The sequence below is a fragment of the Acanthochromis polyacanthus genome, chromosome 22 (genome assembly GCF_021347895.1).
Source record: "Acanthochromis polyacanthus isolate Apoly-LR-REF ecotype Palm Island chromosome 22, KAUST_Apoly_ChrSc, whole genome shotgun sequence".
Classification (NCBI taxonomy): domain Eukaryota; kingdom Metazoa; phylum Chordata; class Actinopteri; family Pomacentridae; genus Acanthochromis; species Acanthochromis polyacanthus.
The window spans coordinates 1,414,596-1,434,791 of NC_067134.1; the positions used below are offsets into that span (position 1 = coordinate 1,414,596).

General features: G+C 40.4%; 1 protein-coding gene and 2 long non-coding RNA genes across 3 annotated transcripts; 2 read left to right on the plus strand and 1 right to left on the minus strand.

Annotated features, from left to right (window-relative positions):
- Nucleotides 1-1,623: 1,623 nt before the first annotated feature.
- On the minus strand, nucleotides 1,624-3,189 carry LOC127532078 (uncharacterized). Its single transcript, XR_007939330.1, has 4 exons — nucleotides 3,013-3,189; nucleotides 2,752-2,842; nucleotides 2,182-2,348; nucleotides 1,624-1,849 (listed from the first exon to the last, which is right to left on the minus strand). It is a non-coding gene; the product is annotated as an uncharacterized LOC127532078 (long non-coding RNA).
- Nucleotides 3,190-6,511: 3,322 nt separating this feature from the next.
- LOC127532021 (uncharacterized) lies at nucleotides 6,512-16,501 on the plus strand. Its single transcript, XM_051943032.1, has 6 exons — nucleotides 6,512-6,625; nucleotides 8,173-8,301; nucleotides 8,394-8,587; nucleotides 11,132-11,279; nucleotides 14,839-15,043; nucleotides 16,088-16,501. The coding sequence occupies exons 1-6, from the start codon at nucleotides 6,512-6,514 to the stop codon at nucleotides 16,390-16,392; spliced, it is 1,095 nt and encodes a 364-aa protein (XP_051798992.1). The 3' UTR covers nucleotides 16,393-16,501.
- A 1,662-nt stretch (nucleotides 16,502-18,163) lies between these two features.
- Nucleotides 18,164-20,133, plus strand: LOC127532077 (uncharacterized). The gene is made up of 2 exons (XR_007939329.1): nucleotides 18,164-18,347; nucleotides 19,093-20,133. It is a non-coding gene; the product is annotated as an uncharacterized LOC127532077 (long non-coding RNA).
- Nucleotides 20,134-20,196: the final 63 nt, after the last annotated feature.

A 20,196-nucleotide genomic window follows, 5' to 3' on the forward strand; every position in this document is an offset into this window, starting at 1 on the left:
TAGTAAACCCACTTTGTTTTATGCTTGCTGTGTCTCATTTTGTCCACCAGATGGTAGCTTGTGTGTTTGTGTGTTTGCCTTATAAACGAAAGTCTCATTTGAAATGCATTTTTGTGACATAATCTTTATATGTGCTGAGTTTTATGATATGGGTTTTGCTAACAAATGTCATTTTATCTGCTTTGTGCGTATATTTCTGCACGTTTTGGAGTTAATGGTTCAGATTTATATCGCCATGATTTTATTTGAAGACGACCTTTTATTTCCCGTCTATCGTTTTTTTCCGGGAATTCTAGTCACTTCATTACGGAATGAATGAGCTAACGTAAAAGATGAAAGTTCAAGGTACAGTAAGGGATAAGGCATCGAATGATGAGTATATTTGTTTTGCAACCCCCCAAAGAGGCACAAGGTTAGTGTGTGTGTATGTGTTATGCTTATGGTTATAACTTTATTGATAATCGGAAAACAGTGCTAGCATTTTGCTCAGTATTAGCGAACTTATCTGTTGCTAAGATTTAGAGCGCATTGTGATTTATTATAGATGAGTTGTGAGACTGAAATATGATGTTTTATTTTTCTTTATTTTGTCAGTTCTCACGTTGGTATATGGAGTTGCTTGTGGCAATAAACTTGAAACCATCAGTCGAGTCTCTTACCGTCTTTCGGAGGGTATGCTGCAAGAACACCAACTGCAAGAAGGGGTAAACCACACTCTACTTCATGGGGAAAATGGCATCATTTGTCCTGTAGTCTGAGGAGCTATCACTGTACCACTGTACTACTTACCACTGTAATAATCAACCAATCCATCCTTCTCTTCACTCATTACAAGCTAATGGTCAGTTTTATTGTCTTTTATAGCTATAAATTGTGCTAGATGTTTTAATCTTCAATTGCATTGCAGATTCTGCTATTCCTGAGGATAGCAACCATTTTGCCTGTAAAAAATAAAGTAGTCTTCACGGCACCCTTCACCATTTTTCTTGTTCTTCCTCTGGACGTCTTCATTTCTGCATTTGTCACATTAAGCATATTGTGAAATTTAAAAAATTGAAGCCATTTGAGAAATTAATATACTGTGTATAATTTATCTGAGAATGATTGTATTGTAAAAGTTGGAATGATAAGGAAAATTAAATAAAATGGATACATCATTTTTCGTGACCTATGTTGCTTATATCTTCATCATGAACCAATATTATTCTAATCTGTGAGAGCATGTTTACTGTAACACCTGTAGTCTTTGTCCCTGCATTGCTACAGTTATACTTTTCTTTGAATGACTGAGAAGATTAAAGAAATTGAGACCAAAGACTATGAGAAAAACAACTATCTCTTTAATAAAGCCTCAAAAGTTAAACTTAACAAGCAAACTTAACTAATAAACCGTAACTCTAAATAAAACATAAATGTGAACATATCATAACATAAAATATTCCAATGTGCTGTTTTCACAGCTCCACTACTTCCTGAAATTAACTGTGCACATTCATTTCCTGTCTTGCATTATTGGGCAAACTGATAAATCCAGGTGTGTCTTGTTGCAGCAGTCTCAACCAGACACACCTGGATTAATCAGTTTGCCCAATAATGCAAGACAGGAAATGAATATGTACAGTTAATTTCCGAAAGTAGTGAAGCTGTGACAATAGCCCATTTTGTCACAACTACTGAGTTGACCTCAGGCAGTCTAGTGCTGCAGACAGTCCTGCTACCTCAGTGTAGGTAGGCAGGTCTTCCCTGCACTTGAGGCACTGATTAGAATTTCGTTCCCACTCTCGGACACAATCCACACACCCCACCAGGCTCCGACAGCAGGATGTAAACATGGGCCGAGTCATGGTAGCTGGAAAAAGAAATACAGGTATGTAAAAATAATGTACTGATTAGCATGAAGGGATCTGGATGAGAATAGAGTCCTTTCAAGGCATTTCAAACTAGACAACTGGACTTATTTTGTCTTGGCTGTTTCACTTCTTATCCAAGTAGTTTCATCAATTCATGCAGACAAGACTTCCCAATCAACATATATGAAGCAACTTGAATAGCCTGGTGTGTTTTCAATTCTTTGTTTTCCTTTTTCTCCTAAATTCATAATTTCAAGACAAAACATTGATACTGCTACATTTGATGTTATGCCAACCAGTAATATTCAAACATGCAGAATGGAAGCAGTACCTCTGCAGACCAAACATATGAAGGCTTGTTTAAATTCCAGCCACACTGGAGACAGGTTGCGGCTGAGGGTCACAAGGGTATCAATATTCCGTGTGACTTCCCCCAGCCCTTGGGATGCCTCCAGCAGTTCCTCCACTTGGTCCTGCAGCCTCTGGACGTCTTCATTTCTGCATTTGTCACATTAAGCATATTGTTATTAAATTTAAAAAAATTCAAGCCATTTGAGAAATTAGTATACTGTGTATAATTTATCTGAGAATGATTGTATTGTAAAAGTTTGAACGATGACAAGGAAAAATTAAATAAAATGGAGAAGCTATGATTCATAGTTTAACTTGATAGTGGTCTGGACCAGACCTCAAAGGAAACGCACAATGGCATGATGTGAACATGTAAAGTCAACATTATGAGTGCTTTGGCCAACTAGATACTCCCACACCGGACCTTGCTGGTGTCTGGGCGGGCAACCACTGGTCCACAGTGGCAAGCCACTGAAAAGTACAATGTCAACCCCCAAAAACCCAAACCAACCTTTCACAAGCAAATCTTGTGTTTGTATCTAAACAATACCTGTGGCTGGAATGCCGCCTGCGCCACTGCTGGAAAGTGCTAGTCTTGATGGCAAAAATTTTTCGTGCACTTTGCTTCCAGTACATTGATCCTTCAAAGAAGAAATGCAGAAAAAAAAGACAGACAAAGAGAGAAGTTAACAAAAGTAAAGAGTAATGTAGGCCTAAAGCCTCTACTTTCTGACCATTGATGTTATGCTATTTTTTCGTATGCATTTGGTGTAGGCTAAATATAAATTAAATAATAAAATATTTTATTTACCTGTTGTCCCTTCCGATTCGACAATTTCATTGCCGGCGGTGTCAGTGAGGGTGTAGTCCTCATCGTCTGCCATGGCAACCTTTAGTTTGTGTATGATGATGGACACAGTTGCCTCCGCCTCCGTAAACCGCACCATGACCACTCTCCTTGAAAGTAGTTTCCCCTCCACCACGTCGGACACATGATTGGCCCTGTAATGAATGAAGCAAACCAAGCTACATAACTGCATTCATTTGGTCAAACAACCCAGCGTGTGAGCCCATGTAAAACTCTAAATGCACCATGCTTCTGTCTTTAGTAATATGTTGTTTACATCCACTATGCTGTTTGCTTAAAATTAGATTGTAAATTATTAACTTGAGCGGTATTAACCATTACCACCATAACTTTAAGTTGCCATATGTCCCTACCTGTGAAATGACCTTGGAGTGGAAACCGATCTTGTCAGCACGCTCATGTTTGCAGTGACTGGTGGGCCACTCCGAAAGGCAAATTGGCGAGATGAGCCTGCGGCTGGTGCATGGGCTGGTGCTGGCCCCATCTCTTGGGTCTGCCCAGCTTCTCCATGGACCTCATAGTGGTCATGGTCACGCAGGTCCAGGGAGCTGAAACTACCATCCTCAACAGGGAAAATGGCAACATTTGCTGCATCCGTCAGGTACATACTGGGCATGTTGACCTACAGAAAGAATGCAGTCGTTAGTTAGGTGGGCAAAAAACAAATCCAAACAAAACAAAAAACACTGGACCAAGAAAAACTATCTCCAAAATGGAGACCTGCGGCACCTCTGGAGCACCATTTGGCGCAAGCGCGCAAAAAAACCTTTATGTAAGAACAGACCCCAGTGCGTGTGCTTTTAAACAAAATTTTGGCGGTGAAACATTTTGCTGTGGGCAGTTTTGTAATAAAACTTTTCATATACAATCAAGACTCTGCGCTGAGCTTTTTCTTCATCTTCAACACATCATTGCTGCTCAGGATACTACACAGGATAACAAAAACTAACAAAAAACCTACCTGGAAAATGCGTGCAATTCTTTCTACACGCATATCATCCAGTCTGAGAGTAATCCTCTGGTTTTCCCTATACAGCACGAAAGTCTCCATTCTTTCCCAAAGGATAATGCTGCTGATGCTGCAATTGTTGGCGGTACCGAGAGCGATGGGTGGGTGATGCTAGAAGTTCACCTGCTCGTCAGTCACTGACGTAAAACGTTTTGGCGGTTTGCTGCCTCCGGAAACGGATGTGGAAAAAAGCGGGAAAAACGCAACGTAAAACGTCAGATGAAGAAGTAGTAATATAGAAGACGATAGGACAGGACAATTCAAGGTCGTAGTTGATGCAATGTCGGAGTCTAGGCTGTCACCCTACGGCGAAATAATTCAAAACATGATGCAAAATGGGCATTCTGATGATGATATTTCAAATTATCTTCGCTTTGAATGTGGAGTTAACAAAGGCGTATCCATATCTAACATCCGAAAATTTTGCGCCCTAAATGGAATAAGGAGAGGACGGGTGCAGGATTCCAAACTGGAGTGCGAGATTGCTAAAGCAATAAATGAGGTAAGCAACCAGTTTATAAATATTCATTGATGTGGTTTGGGTTGTAGCTGAGTAAATAATTGAATATAATGTTTTTTGGTGAACCTTCTCAAAATGTGGATATTATCTCTGTTATTACTTTTGGGTTATTTCTGTGTGTTTTTTTTTAGCCCAGAAGTTCATATTTGTCTGTATATGGTTCCAGTTACCTGTTGTAGCGAGGGGTCATTAATTAGTGGCGCACACATCCGAGGCATATGTGACAAAGCTGTGTATTCCCGGCAAAAGCCGGACGGCTTCTGATGAGGTTATACGTGTGTTGATGTTCTCTCTCCTAATTTTTGTTCTAGCGGCCATAAAATATTGTTAGGCTCTTCTGTTGTGTAAGGGAACGTTGGTGAGGAATCTGGGGTAACACGGGGGGATTTGAGTGGGGGAATGTCAGGTTCAAGCTAAGGAAGTAAACAGTGGAAAACAGCCAACTCTCTGTCGTTCTTTTTAGATAGAAACCCACAGTGAGTTACAGGCGTAACATAACATCTTCAAGACTTCATAAAAACTTAAGGAACAGATACTTATGGTTTTTGAGTGAATTTCGATCCGAGTTTTGATCGGTAAAACTTACGTTTTAAAACGATTTTCTGACAGTTACAGCCATTGTTAGGGAGACGCCAGCGTGTCGTCATTTGTTATGGTCACGTGGTACAAGACCGCTGCTTGTTGGCAAGAACCAGCAGTAACATAACGGCTTGCTACGAGAACGGTATCGGGTTTGAAACAAATACGTAAAGTTATCGCTTTTCATGAATGAAATTGCACATGTATTTACCACAATGGTAATATCGTGTGTGGTTGTTGGTTGTACGAAGCGTTTTGAGAAGGTATCAGGCTTGAAATTTCACCGAATACCGATTTCAGGAGAGAGAAGATGGCGGTGGCTTCAGCCATCAACAGGAAAGCAGCAAAGATCGTGTTTGTGGCTCCCACTTTTCTTCAGGTAAACTATTCAACAGTTTAGCATGTTTAGTACGTCCAACTTTGAGTTTATTTACCAAAAGATATTGATTTAGTGTCGCATCCTTCGCGTGAAGCGATCTCTACACTTTCGGTTTGGTTCAGTGTTGTCATGTGTTACCGATCGCTTTTTAGGCGATGAAAGTATACTAAAGTCGAATGAAGCATATTCAATAACATCTCCTTAAGCCAGCAGCCTCATATTTGTAACCATATTTGTTTCTGTATGCGTCTAGAGATAGTTTTTTTAGAATTGTCCTATTTTCGATCACCAATGCTGTGGGTCTGTTACTGTTACATAGAAGCCATACTGCAGACAAAAAATACAGCAACTTCTTGGCGTTTCTTTGACATCTTGTTGAAGATTAACAGAAGATATATTATTTTTGATTCATAATTATATATTTTTGGGTGGGTGAACTGCCCAGCGGTGTCAATCAAGTAAAAATAAATGTCCGTGAAGGAAATGTCCGGCCACAATGAAGGATCGTCAACCCACTCAGTCTTCAAATTGTAGGGATCTGACAAGGTTTTACTGTTTCCCTGATAGCTCAGCTTACTCACGTATATTTGTCGGGCCTCAGGTGATAAGGATTGAGCATAATCGGACAATTTCACGGAAGGATAGTTCGCAGTGTTATCATCAGCCATTGTTCCTCTTGCCAACCAGCGCGGTAATCACGTGACTTCGTGACGTCACTGTTTGTAAACACTGGCGTTTGGCCTGCTGCAGGAGAGAGAGAGAAGCTGCACCGCTGCCTGTGTGTGTGTCGCTGTTTTCTGACCCGTGCCCATGGGCGTAACGGACGCGGGGTACGCGTGGGACATGTCCCCCGCACTTTCCACATCTGTCCCCTCTGTCCCCCGCACTTTTTTCAGCCGTTACAACAGCTAAACTTATTAGCATCCAGTAACGTGTTTTCCCGAGCCGTCTGTGAATGCACCATGAGCGCATGCTAACGCAGGTGTTCCACAGGAGACGTACTGAGCAGAGTCAGGGAGGAGATGGATCAGAGGCCAGCAGCAGGGACAAGGATGTAGGGTCTTTACAGGTAAAGAGAGATTATAACTTCCTGAAAATAAGATATGTCTTGCAAGGAGAAACCAGGCAGTACTGATCATTTCATGTTCAGTGTTTGGCACCTTTGGCTACTCGTCCAGTAGATGTTCAAGGGACATTGTTGTCAACTCAACTAGAGTTTGGCCACTAAAACTTTAGATTTTATAGTTTAAAGTTTTATACTTTATAAAGTTTTATACTTTATAGTTTAAAGAACTAGCCTAGTTGGTCCCCTGGTATTGTACTGTGGCTGTTAGGGATTATGTGGTTCTTTAGCCACTAAGGACGGTGCAATTAAATGTAAGGGAATGATAAATCGCTCTGAAAAATTTGTCCCCCTCACTTCTGAGATGGTGGTTACGCCCATGCCCGTGCCTCTCTGTTATAGAGAATAAACATGCCGATCCTGTGGAGTGTGAGCAATCATTTTAAGTCCGCTACAGGTTGACCAGATGGCCCACCGCATTTGGCTCTTTTTTTAGTGTCTAGAAAGTATTCAGTGCTCTATCACAGTGTTGGATGTTGGAAATAAATGGCCTAGAGCAATTACCATAATACATTACTTTTGCTGTAATGCAGTAACGTGAAACGAACTAGCAGGTGGCTGGGGTTAAAGATTAGCCTCTACATTGGCACATCAGTCTTGAGGACCAGAGGACCAGAGAGAGAGTTATTTAACCATTTATTTCTTCTGCTTTAAGCTGGTTGTCTCATAGATGATGATGGTGCTAAGGACACATGGAATAAATTGAGACAATAAATATCAAAAGTAGGTGTTATCAAACACATCAAAACACAATAAGTGAAGAGTCCGCCTTAACTCGCTCAAAAATGCATCCGAAGTATCAACCAGCAGGAACTCAGCAGAGTAGTGCAGGTGTTACGCTTCTTAAAAGAAGGATGTCTTCTAAGGTGTAACAAATTTATTGTGATTCAAATCCTGCACAGAAACATATTAAACATATCAGTAACAGCTGATGGACAGCGTTGACAGAACAGCTGATGGACAGCGTTGACAGAACAGCTGATGGACAGCGTTGACAGAACAGCTGATGGACAGCGTTGACAGAACAGCTGATCAGCTTATTCTGTGCCTTGCACAATCACTGCCTGCAATATTCTACACTTCAAAGCGGCCGCGCCCCCTGATGGCCATTCTCTGTAACTGCACAGACTTAACTGACTGCCGCAGGAGCAGATTGAGAAATAGTCCTGTAATGTAAGTGATGGGGGATACAATATTTGCAATGGGGTATCTGTGTCAATATTATTCTATTTCATCTGACTACAATATTCAGACAATGTTACTCCATCACTTAACTATAAAAGTAAATGTAAAACTTTATAGTCCAGCCTGACAGACCTATAAGGGCCACACAGGGCTGAGTCTTATCACCTCAGGTGACTCCTGTTTGGGTAATGAACATCAACCCCCACCCACCTGGGCCTGGGCAGGTGGAAGTATTTCCTACAACATGATTGTGTTTCTCGATTTTAACTGATTTGTTAATTGGAATGCATGTTCTTCTTCAATTTAAGACAGGACCACAGTATGGAAGGCGAATGATGACTGGTTACCTGTCTTCAAAAGGAATCCAAGCATCTGAGGGACGTGTTGGTAGTGTCTTGAGACAAGTTAACCAACCATATCATGCTGATCGTTGTCTGGTAGGTGTTATGAAACACTAGTGCATAGTGCAGATAGCCACTGTGAAATTACCATAACTTTTTGCCTTTTGTTGTTTTTTGCCTAATTACAGAGATTGAGGAACCTGAATCCAGTGCCGTACAGTGCTGAATACATGGGTCACAAACTGCACTTGGATCAAAATGAAAAGCTGGTGATGTTTGGGGTGACACATGTCCTCGCTGTAGATGGTTTCTCCAGCAAAATTGTCAGCCATTCAACAATGCCTGTCAAAAACAACCTGACAATATATCAAGAGGTGTTCAGGTAACTTTGTGGGCTTTCTATTTCATCATTTAGTTTTACATTATAGGCACTGTCCAACTACATCTACATCATCCTTCCCGACCAAGGACGACCTAATTATGTCTTCCTGTAATTCTACAATTCTGCAGTTTCATTTAGCAGATGCTTTTGTCCAAAGCGACGTACAACACAAGCAAGAATTTAGACTTAAAGGAGAACTCGGCCAAATGTCATGTCAGCCTCCACAGCTTAGGGTCGACTCGACTATCATAGGCTATCTGTTGAGCGACGATCAAACAAAAAATAGTCGCCGAGAGGCTAAACAGGGGAAAAACTTTACCTGCTGGATGCACTGGCTGATCATTTAAGACACTTCTCCATGTACTGCTTTTGCTTATTTGTTGCTGCTAAAAACACAATTAGAATATTCCCACAATCTTTAAAAACAGAGCCATAATGTCTTGAGATCATGCAGTCAGCAAAAGTGCGACTTCCCCCTTCACCCTCTCAGTTCCCCCCCATTCACCGAGTGAACAGGTAATTTAAAAACTCAGCTGATTTGTCACGTGACCTAACTCCCCCTGTGACCATGGCAACCCACCAAAAATATACCAACTGGTGCCTACACTGTCCTATCCATCCTTGGTCATAGACTATCCATTAGTCGGGTCTTCCCGGAAAGTCAGTGTAAACAGACGCTTCTCCCAGAAACAGCTGTAACGCAGCTCTATCTCTCTTTTGTGGAGTTCGTCAATGCTGAGGTTCATGAGGTTAGGAGCTGGTGAATGTTCTGAAGCATGTGTTGTAATATTTTGAATATAATAGAGGCCACACTCGCAGTTAGAGAAAATCGGACCCCATCACTTTCCATGCATAGCGCCAATGAAGTGTGGTTAGCAACGAAATAGTTGAGCCATCTAGTGGCAGAAGAAGTGCCGCCCACACCCAGTTTTTTTTTTGTTTTTGGTTTGTTTTTTGTTGTTGCTTTTTTCTTCGTATGATGAAAACAAACTAATAACAAGTAACAATCTCAGCATCTGGGATTCAACAGTCTCAGTATCACTACTTACAATGACTTTGAACATACTTTTTCAGTGCTAAATAATCATTAACTGCTGGGTCTTGGACCATCTAACTTATTCTACCCCACAGGTCAAAGAGGAGAAGAGTCAGGTTATGTGCCCAGGCGTTCTCTGAACAATTCAGTCTTCAGTTGTGTCTTAAAAGTAGAAAGGAACTCAGCAGAATGCAGAGAGTTTGGTAGTTTGTTCCATCATTTGGGATCAACAGAAGAGAAGAGTCTGGCAAGAGATTTAGAGCCGTGACCTAGACACCTGAAGTACCTCAAGTAGGTTGTTGTTCCGCAGATGTTCAGAGACTTTGTTAAATACTGAGCGCTCCAGTGTTTTTGACAGGAATGGTAGAAGTGAGACTGTCCTGTAGTTTTCAACCTGGGCGGGGTTGAGATGAGGCTTTTTGAGCAGTGGGGTGACACGGCCTTTCTTAAAAGTAGCAACAAAATGCCAGTTATCCGGGCGGAATTCGAGAGGATCGAGAGGACTTGTTTCGAGCTCAGAAGAAGTCTGGAGAACTCATTCTCGCTCAGAGGAGCAAAAGAGCAGAGTGAAGCAGAAGTGGTGGGTTTGAGCTGACTGGACTGGTCAGGTTTGGAGAACTGGTTGCTGATTGCAGCCATCTTTTTAGTGGAAAAAGGAGGCAAACATGTCTAGGGTCAGCGCAGTGGATGGCTGAGCAGCTGGAGGAGAAAGCAGGGAGTTAAACGCCACAAACAGTTTTCTGGAATCAGAAGCAGCACAGATCTTGTTCTGATAGAAGACTTTTGTAGCGGACTGCAAGCAAGAGGTAAGGGAAGCAAGTTTCCTTTACCTCTTGCTGTAAGATGATCCCGTGGTCTGTGTGTGTGTTAAAAGCAAATTTGTTCCTATAATCGGTTACGAAAAAGGTCAGAGCCAGCTATTGTAGAGTGGGTAAAATAAAGCTGCCCTCCACTACTAATTTAATTTTAACGTGTTCTATTTTATTTTTTTATCTGCAAAGTGCAAAAATGTATATTACATGCAGTGTGCCACACACATACACATAGACCAAAAGAAACAGTTGCACTACACTTGCGTATTCTTGTTCTTAGAATGCGAGACTTACCTTCTCCTTGTGCACACACAGTGCAGCAAACGCCCCCTCTGCTGGTAGGTGATGCACACTGCTAGAAAACTACATTTTCTGCCAGTTAATCTCTTGTCATCACAGAAAACATACAGAAAAATAGCAACACACACTGAACATGAGCTGTAAATAAAATGCTAATTACACATGTAAATTGTAGTAGATCTAATTAATCCACTAATGGCTCTGTATGCCACACTATCATAAAAATTTAACTTGTCCAATACATACGTAAGCTCCTCGTGTGGGGGGAGCTGACTCTGAGTGAAGCCTTGCTGAATTTTGACATGGAATGGAATCTAGCCAATCATGAAGGGAGATGGAGAACAAGGATGTTGAGTAACTTGCTAACTGTGACACCTGTGTTGTTGTTGTTTTCAGAAATGCGGTCCTGCAGTACGGCATGTGGGACCAGATCCGTGTAGACCACGGAAAAGAGTTCTACTTGACCCTCTTCATGCAGGAGAAACTGGCAAGCCACAGAAATAACACAGTGAGGCAGCCATATTTGCAAACGGCGTCAACACAGGTGAGTTGCCAAATTGGCCTCTTCAGCAGATTAGAAGCTGGGATAAAGAAAATATTGACGAAAACAGCCTGATTATATTTATGTGTATGTCTCTGTTGTATCTTGAGCAGCGATGATGTGTTGAGGATGAAGAAAAAGCTCTGTGCACACAGTATTGATTGTATATAAAAAGGTTTATTACAAAAAGGCATGTTCCAATCAGGCACTCACGCCTGATTGGTCTGCCTGATAGAGGACTCAAAGGCAGTGTGAATCACTGTAACCAGTAACTTTAACTACCCACTTGGAAAACCTATCATTAGATTTACGATAATCAGGAAACATCCTATGGCCATCAATCACATTTAATCTAAAGATGACCTAAATAGGGAACAGGCACAGCCATTTCAACATTGACTCCAGTCACATCTATCCTAAAGATGACCTTGTCATAATCAAGACAAGACCATATTGCAGGTATCAACAGGTGCCTCAGTTACACACGTGGACAAAATTGTTGGTACCCCTCAGTTAAAGAAGGAAAAACCCACAATTCTCACTGAAATCACTTGAAACTCACAAAAGTAACAATAAATAAAAATTTATTGAAAATTAAATAATCAAAATCAGCCATCACTTTTGAATTGTTGATTAACATAATTATTTAAAAAAACAAACTAATGAAACAGGCCTGGACAAAAATGATGGTACCTCTATAAAAGATTGAAAACTATCTGACCAGAGTGACATGATTAACTCAGGTGTGTCATTTAATTGACATCACAGGTGTTTCCAAACTCATAATCAGTCAGTCTGCCTATTTAAAGGGAGACAAGTAGTCACCCTGCTGTTTGGTGAAAAGGTGTGTACCACACTGAACATGGACAACAGAAAGCGAAGGAGAGAATTGTCCCAGGACATCCAAAAAAAAATTATAGACAAACACCTTAAAGGTAAAGGCTATAAGACCACCTCTAAACAGCTTGAAGTTCCTGTGACAACAGTGGCTCATATTATTCAGAAGTTCAAGACCCACGGGACAGTAGCCAACCTCCCTGGACGTGGCCGCAAGAGGAAAATTGATGACAAATTGAAGAGACGGATCGTTGGAATTGTATCCAAAGAGCCCAGAGCAACCTCCAAAGAAATTAAAGGTGAACTCCAAGGCCAAGGTACATCAGTGTCAGATCGCACCATTCGTCGTTGTTTGAGCCAAAGTGGACTTCATGGGAGACGACCAAGGAGGACACCACTGCTGAAAAAAACTCATAAAAAAGCCAGACTGGAATTTGCAAAAATGCATGTTGACAAGCCACAAAGCTTCTGGGAGAATGTCCTTTGGACAGATGAGACCAAACTGGAGCTTTTTGGTAAGGCACATCAACTCTATGTTCATAGACTCAAAAACCAAGCATACGAAGAAAAGAACACTGTCCCTACGGTGAAACATGGAGGAGGCTCAGTAATGTTTTGGGGCTGCTTTGCTGCATCTGGCACAGGGTGTCTTGAAAGTGTGCAAGGTACGATGAAATCTGAAGACTATCAAGGCATTCTGGAGAGAAATGTGCTGCCTAGTGTCAGAAAGCTTGGTCTCAGTCGCAGGTCATGGGTCTTCCAACAGGACAACGATCCAAAACACACAGCCAAAAACACCCAAGAATGGCTGAGAGAAAAGCGTTGGACTATTCTAAAGTGGCCTTCTATGAGCCCAGATCTGAATCCCATTGAACATATGTGGAAGGAGCTGAAACATGCCATTTGGAGAAGACACCCATCAAACCTGAGACAACTGGAGCTATTTGCTCATGAGGAGTGGGCCAAAATACCTGTTGACAGCTGCAGAACGCTCATTGACAAATACAGAAATCGTTTAATTGCAGTGATTGCCTCAAAAGGTTGTGCAACAAAATATTAAGTTATGGGTACCATCATTTTTGTCCAGCCCTATTTCATTAGTTTGTTTTTTTAAATAATTATATTAATCAACAATTCAAAAGTGATGGCTGATTTTGATTATTTAATTTTCAATAAATTTTTATTTATTGTTACTTTTGTGAGTTTCAAGTGATTTCAGTGAGAATTGTGGGTTTTTCCTTCTTTAACTGAGGGGTACCAACAATTTTGTCCACGTGTGTAAATCAGGCATTCAGATACCACACCTCGTTACCCAATCACTCATCTGCTATCTGATACTGATGTCTCTGACAAGAGCAACATGATATGGTATCCATAAGAACTGTGCCATGGCTGGAGCTGATGGTCATCGTGAACTCAAGCAAACTACTCCTCTCTGGAAAACTGCTAGCCATTTCCTCATCACTCTAAAACATGCGGTAATAGTCAAGCTAATGTAAAAATACAGAGCAAACTTTAGGGGGAAAAAGGAGTGACTTTAATGGTTAATTATCATTAGGATCAAGGCAGCTTATGCTGTTGTGTTCAGTTCCCCTCTTTCTTCTGCTTGGGAATCCTACTTACCATGTGTAAAAACCACCAAATGAATCAACTTAAATAATGGCAGGGGGCCACAATTTTTCTTAGACATTGACAGAGGGCCACATAGGACTGCACTCTTAACCAGATATGAAAACTGCTGTTTTAATTATGTTTGTATATGTTTATTGACCAAACATATAGTGCACAGTAATTTGGCATATTCCATACTCAAATGCATGTATGACAGTTGTATTCCTTTTTGATAAATACGAATAGAAAAGGTTTGAAATAAACAAAATAGAATGACTCATTGTGATTTGTCTGACTCCAAAACATAATTCTCTACACATTGTGCCGAGCTTGAGAGGGAGAGAGAGGGAGAGAGAGGGAGAGAGAGGGAGAGAGAGAGAGAGAGAGAGGGAGAGAGAGGGAGAGAGAGGGAGAGAGAGGGAGAGAGAGAGAGAGAGAGAGAGAGAGAGAGAGAGAGAGAGAGAGAGAGAGAGAGAGAGAGAGAGAGAGAAAACCTGGACCCTGGAACACACTACTTTCTCAATCACGTTTTCTCTTTCCTCCGCTCATATCCATGGCACAACATCTCTTCCTCATTAGTTGGGACGACTGATGAAGAGGGATAGTTGGAACTGCACTGTAGTGGCCAGGTGTGTCAGTACAACTGATTCAGATTCAAGATTCAAATAACTTTATTTATCCCCTAGGGGCAATTCAGTTTGAAGACATGGGTTGCAGCAGGACAGGACATTAAACACACATTCCACATACTTGGATCTGTCAAAGGTCAAGTGAAGGGTCCAGCAATAAAGTGCAACAATGACAAGTGCACAATATCCATACATACCTAGAATGCATTAAAAACTACAAAACAACACTGTCACTGTCATTTAAAACCCTGATGGCAGAAGGAATAAAAGAGTTGGCATATCTGCGTATCTCAGCACCACAGAGGACACATTTTTATAATTTTCAAAAATTAATCTGAGGGCCACTTCAAGTGAGGGCATGAGCCGTGTGCGGCCCCTGGACTGCCGGTTGCCCATCCTATTCGGCTTCAATATCAGCTGCAAGTAATGACAGTCATAACTGAAAGTAAATTTAACTTTTTGTTTTTGCTCTGTTGAAATTCCAGAATCATATTGTTGAAAGGATGTGGGCAGAAGTCAACAACAGAGTGAACTACCCACTGAAAACGGCTCTCCTCCAGCTCGTAGACCAGGAGGAACTTGACATGGAGGACAACGTGACACGATACTGTGTCTCCACACTCACATGTCAGGTAGCAGAGCTTGGACTTGGTCGGATGGTGCAGTCCTGGAATGCACACAGGATCCAAGGTTATACTGATTTATACATTTTCTTTCAAGCCTACAATGTACTTCTACATTATAAACATAGCAGTGTGTAAAATTACAAGGCTGTGGTTCATATCCCATTGCTCTTGGTATAATTGATGTTTGCCATCCCTGTCGGCATTATAGTCAATGTTCTGATATGTATTAATTGATTCCAGAAATTTACCTGTGTATGTGTGTAAGTGTCTGTCTGCTGACTATGTCTGTTATCTAGTGGAACAAATATTTCTCGACCTGTCAGACTCTACAATGAATAGAGTTGTTTTTTTTCTTTTTTTTTTTTAAACAGATAATTTAGTTCCCTCCTTGTATTGAACACTGAAGCCAAAAATACTTGGACTACTTTTCAGTGTAACTTATCGATAAGAATATTAAGGTAAACAAAATATATGTTAGTTTTAGTAGAAATATACTAACAGCTCACTTGAATAAGCATGCTTTAACAACTCCCTTGGAATTAACAATAGCTGGTTTTACATGGAACCTTCCATTCTCATTGGAATTGATTTAGAAGCTGTAACCAAATAAAAATTTTACATATACACCTCAATTAGAATAAACAGAAAAAACGAATGGAATTCCATTCGGTTTCACAAGGGGGGGAATATTCCTTTCCCCAAAGCGATCAAATGAAATCTTTTTTCATGTAAACAGTGAAAAGTGAAGTTGTCAGGCCGTATTCTGTCTGCGTATGCTCTGCTATGGAGCCCTCCACATCGCCTTTGGTGGGGATGTGTTGAGGTTGATTCTCTGTGGATACGACACAGAGCACAGGCAGTTACACGTCTGTATAACGGCTGTTCTGATTATGTACGGTAGCTGCTCATGTAAACACCAAATTGGAATAGATCCTGTCATGTGTAAATAGTTGATCAGAGATTGTCAGTTTGGAATGATTTTAATCGCAGTGAGAAAAAGTTTGCATGCAAACAAGGCTATTGAGGTGGATTGATATGCATGATGGTGATATGCTAATTACCCAAACCTAATCCTGTGATGATTTGTGTTTCTATCTGCTTATTTTAGGAAAAGGTTTTCCAAATCAACTGGCTCTGGGTGGATGCCCAAAGAAACTGCCGGCAGATTGTTTGCCAGAGGCTGCAGAAGCTGCACAAGCTTACCGCCAGGAAGTGGGGTCATCGCTGACGCAAGTCTCCCTTTTTGGGAGAAACCCATTCTCCACAGCTGAACAACAAACAGCAGCTGAAAATGAATTTGCACAGCAATACTTGGACATTTCTGTGCTCTACGACAATGCTGTGAACAACAATCCGACCAGTTATCAAAGCGGGATCAAGGACCTCATCAACATTGTAAAGAGATATGTGTAGAGAGATCTGAAACGTCACCAACATTTTTGTAACATAATGTTCTTCATATATTTTTCTTTTTTCTGACTTTGTTTTTGTTATTCTTGTATTAAAGACTGTTGTTTTTTCACCAGGCTTTAGTCTCATCTTTGCTTTATCTAGCTTCCTCAATATGTCATGTTATGTCATGTATGATGCTGTATAAAATTCATCACATATATAAGATTAATCGCATATAATACGACAATAATAATGATAAAAACATTTATTTGCCTTTCTAGTCACCCAAAGTGGCCTTACACAGTTAAATATATACACAGATACATAAAGCGCTGTTGAAACCATTACTAATACACTGGTAACACAAAATTAAAACATGTTTAAAACAGGGGAGAGTGAAGTTATGACAATGACTGCTGAAAGAGGTAGGTTCTGAGGTGGGTTTTGAATGTTGGGAGAGAGTTCCAAAGCTTTGGGGCTGAGCCACTGATAACAAGACCTCAGTTTTGTTTCCTTTGAGCTTGAGGAAATTCTGGAAACAGGCGATGAGGGAGTTAGGAGGGAGTGGGGCTGTGGGGTCAGAGGAGATGTAAAGTTGTGTGTCATCTGATAGATATAATATATTTATTATATCACATACTAAAGTATATCACATATAAGATGAAACCCCATTTGTATTTATGCTCTCCCAATGAATAAAACAAAAGTACAGAAGTACTCCTGTAAACCAAACCAAAGCAACTGGATCTGCCTATCCCAGATCTCCCCCCATTAAACATTCACCATCGACAAACAGCGCAGAATCCACATTCACTAGACTGTTATGTTTGCATGACTTTATATTATTGTGCATTTTAAAAATGAGTTTGACTTTCTAGTTACGTTGAGCAGGTATCAACTTTTGAGTGACCATTATGAAACTCTGGGCTTCTTTCCCCCACCTCACTCCTAATTGGACAGGTTTTTTCAAGATATAAGGCCTAAATTAAAGCAAATAACAACAGCAACATAATAATAATAATAATAATGATAATAATGATAATATTAATAATAAACACGTATTTGCCACCTTTAATGAATGTGGCACATTTACTGGATATTAAAAACATGGTGGTGTGTTGTTTTAACTGGGTAGGGGTATCTCGAAACTAAAGCCTTTTTTTGAGCGCACACCCTGCCATTAACCCAGATCACATTAACCCAGATCAATGTATTAATTGCCTGATAGGGGATGGTTGGTGGCAACATTAAGGAATGGCGACACCTGCTGGTCATTTTATATACCTACTTTCAGCGCGCCTCTTCGGCCTCCTCTTGGGTGTTTAATCCGATAGATAGGCTATCTTTCGCTCATTCAATCAATAAATAGCCTACTATCGTGCAAACTCTGTACTGTGTACACGACTTGCTTTGATTTAGAATTAGGGGAAGTGCAGTGGGGGCAGGCAATACAAAGAAAGTCAGTCTGTCTATGCCTGCGAGCGCAAGAGCTTTATTGTGATGGACAGGAGCTTTATTGTGCACCGGTGGGCTCCGAAGCCCCGCCCACCAATAAAACGAAATATGGAGTCGTATTTTCATTTTGGGGATGAAAACGAAAAAACGAAAAAACAAACCGTTTCCTGGTTTTTTGTTTTTTTGGTCAAAACGAAAAAACGAAAAAACGAACCGTTTCCTGTTTTTTTGTTTTTTGCTCAAAACGAAAAAACGAAAAAACGGCTTGATTTTTTGTTTCTGCTTGTGTGTTTTATAGCCAGGAATCAAACGGATAAAACGTACCTTGTCCAGACAGAAACGAAATAAGAACCGTTTTTCATTTTCTGAGACCGGAAGTGGTCATCAGCAAGGGTGGTCAGATTGAATCAGAGCCGAGGACTCTCTGTCCCGCCCACATTTACCGGCTTCTGCTGTTTATGGACGCTGCTACCGCTGCTGCTAACAACGTTAGCTTCCAAAAGTGGAGATAAACTCTACAGGTAAGTGTTAAAGTCAACTTTGTAACTAGTTGCACTCTTCTCTACTTCTGGACAATATCACATATAAAGCAGTGAAGTTACTGTAAGTTACCATCAGACTGTAACCTCTGATATAAACTTGTTCTAACATCGTGTTTTAAAGTCGTTCTATAAATCTCAATTTATGTTTCCTAACTTTGTATTTACAATGAGGCTAATCCCGGTTAGTCAGTGTTATCTATTAGGTGTAGCTAAGTGTCCTGAAGGTCACAGCTGATCAATCATAATAGATCAGTCATAGGGAAACTGCTGTTTCGAGGCGCAGTTCATTAATGATCAGCAGATAGAAATTAATCTATGTTAACGTTCCTCCACAGAACTCTGATGAATGTTAATCTCTCAGTTCAATGAATGAAGAACAGTTCAGTTCTGAGTTAATATCTCTGTTCTTTGCTTCAGACTCTATTTAACAGCTTCTGTTCATACAACAGTGTACGGTCAGATAACTGTGAAGCTCATGTTCATGCTAATGCGACATTAGAATAAAAATAATAAACTTTATTGTCCATCTAAGGCAGTAAAATACTCTTTGGCCTCAACCAGGAAAACAAACATTTCTATAAGATTAGAAAGTAGGACAAAATACAACACTCTGTTGTGTTTCATTCGTACCCTGATGTGTTCATTCTGATATTTAAAGTTCCAGCAGTTGGACTGAAAGAACCTTGGAGATCTTCTTCTCACTGTTCGTGTCTTTTCCTTCCAGCCTTGGTCTGGATCATTGGGAACATCTGATCTGATGGACTGAGAGCTACAGAGAACGTGAACATCCAGCTGTGGTTGTCTGAGCAGTCTTCTCTCCATCGCTGTGAGGAAGAGCAGCACTGATGTCCTCCTCCTCATCCTTCCATTAAGAACAATGATGCTGCAGATTAAGCTCCTCTCTTCATAATATTTGTCTTGTGACTGTTCAGTTTTTACACTTCACTGTCAGCAACACATTATTTATTTCATCCATTTATTATGTGTTTACACATCTTTACAGTTCACAATTGTTAAATAATGCAGTTTTTAAATGTGCAATGAAGGAAATAATGAAGCTCTTGAGCTGAATGTGTTGATGTTTTAATGCTGCATATCTGCTATAAATAACATTGTACAGGGTTTCTGCAGATATCAACCAGTCAAATTTAATGCTTTTTAATGCCATTTTTATGCTATACTGTAAAAAAATTTAATGCCACGACCATGAACTCAAATTACACGGGTTTGTTATTTTTTTTTTTTGTAAAAGATGATTTTTATATGAAAACCCGACATTTGACTATTTCTGAATCTGGGAACCACCCATGAACACCAACGGGCTGCAGTCATTCTCTGAAATCCACGTTTTTCAGCCATTTTTGCTGGAATTTGTGTTTCCCCATTTCCCAGCCTGGTCCAGCCTGCCAGCCACTTTAAAAACATGCAGTTTTTAGAAATTGTACCCACCCGGCTGGAACAATTATCTCAATGCTTTGGCATGTTTACGCAGATGCACATACCTGACAAATCGCAGTCTATAAATATATTATTGTCAATTATTTTCTTGAAAACTGCAGAAAGAAATTTTAATGCCACCGAGAATCAAATTTAATGATTTTTAATGTCATTTAAGGCCTTAATTTCTGCAAAATCAACTTAATGACTATTAATGTTCTGCAGAAACCCTGTTGTATTTCTGCTACAGCAGCAGAGATGAAGTTAAAGGTGATAAATAGAATCTGTGAATACTAAGAACAGAGAATAATAAACTGCTGAAAGAGTTGGTCTGTCCTTCTGTCAGTGAAAGCTAAACAGGAAGTGGTTCACTGAGGATGTCGTCCATTCA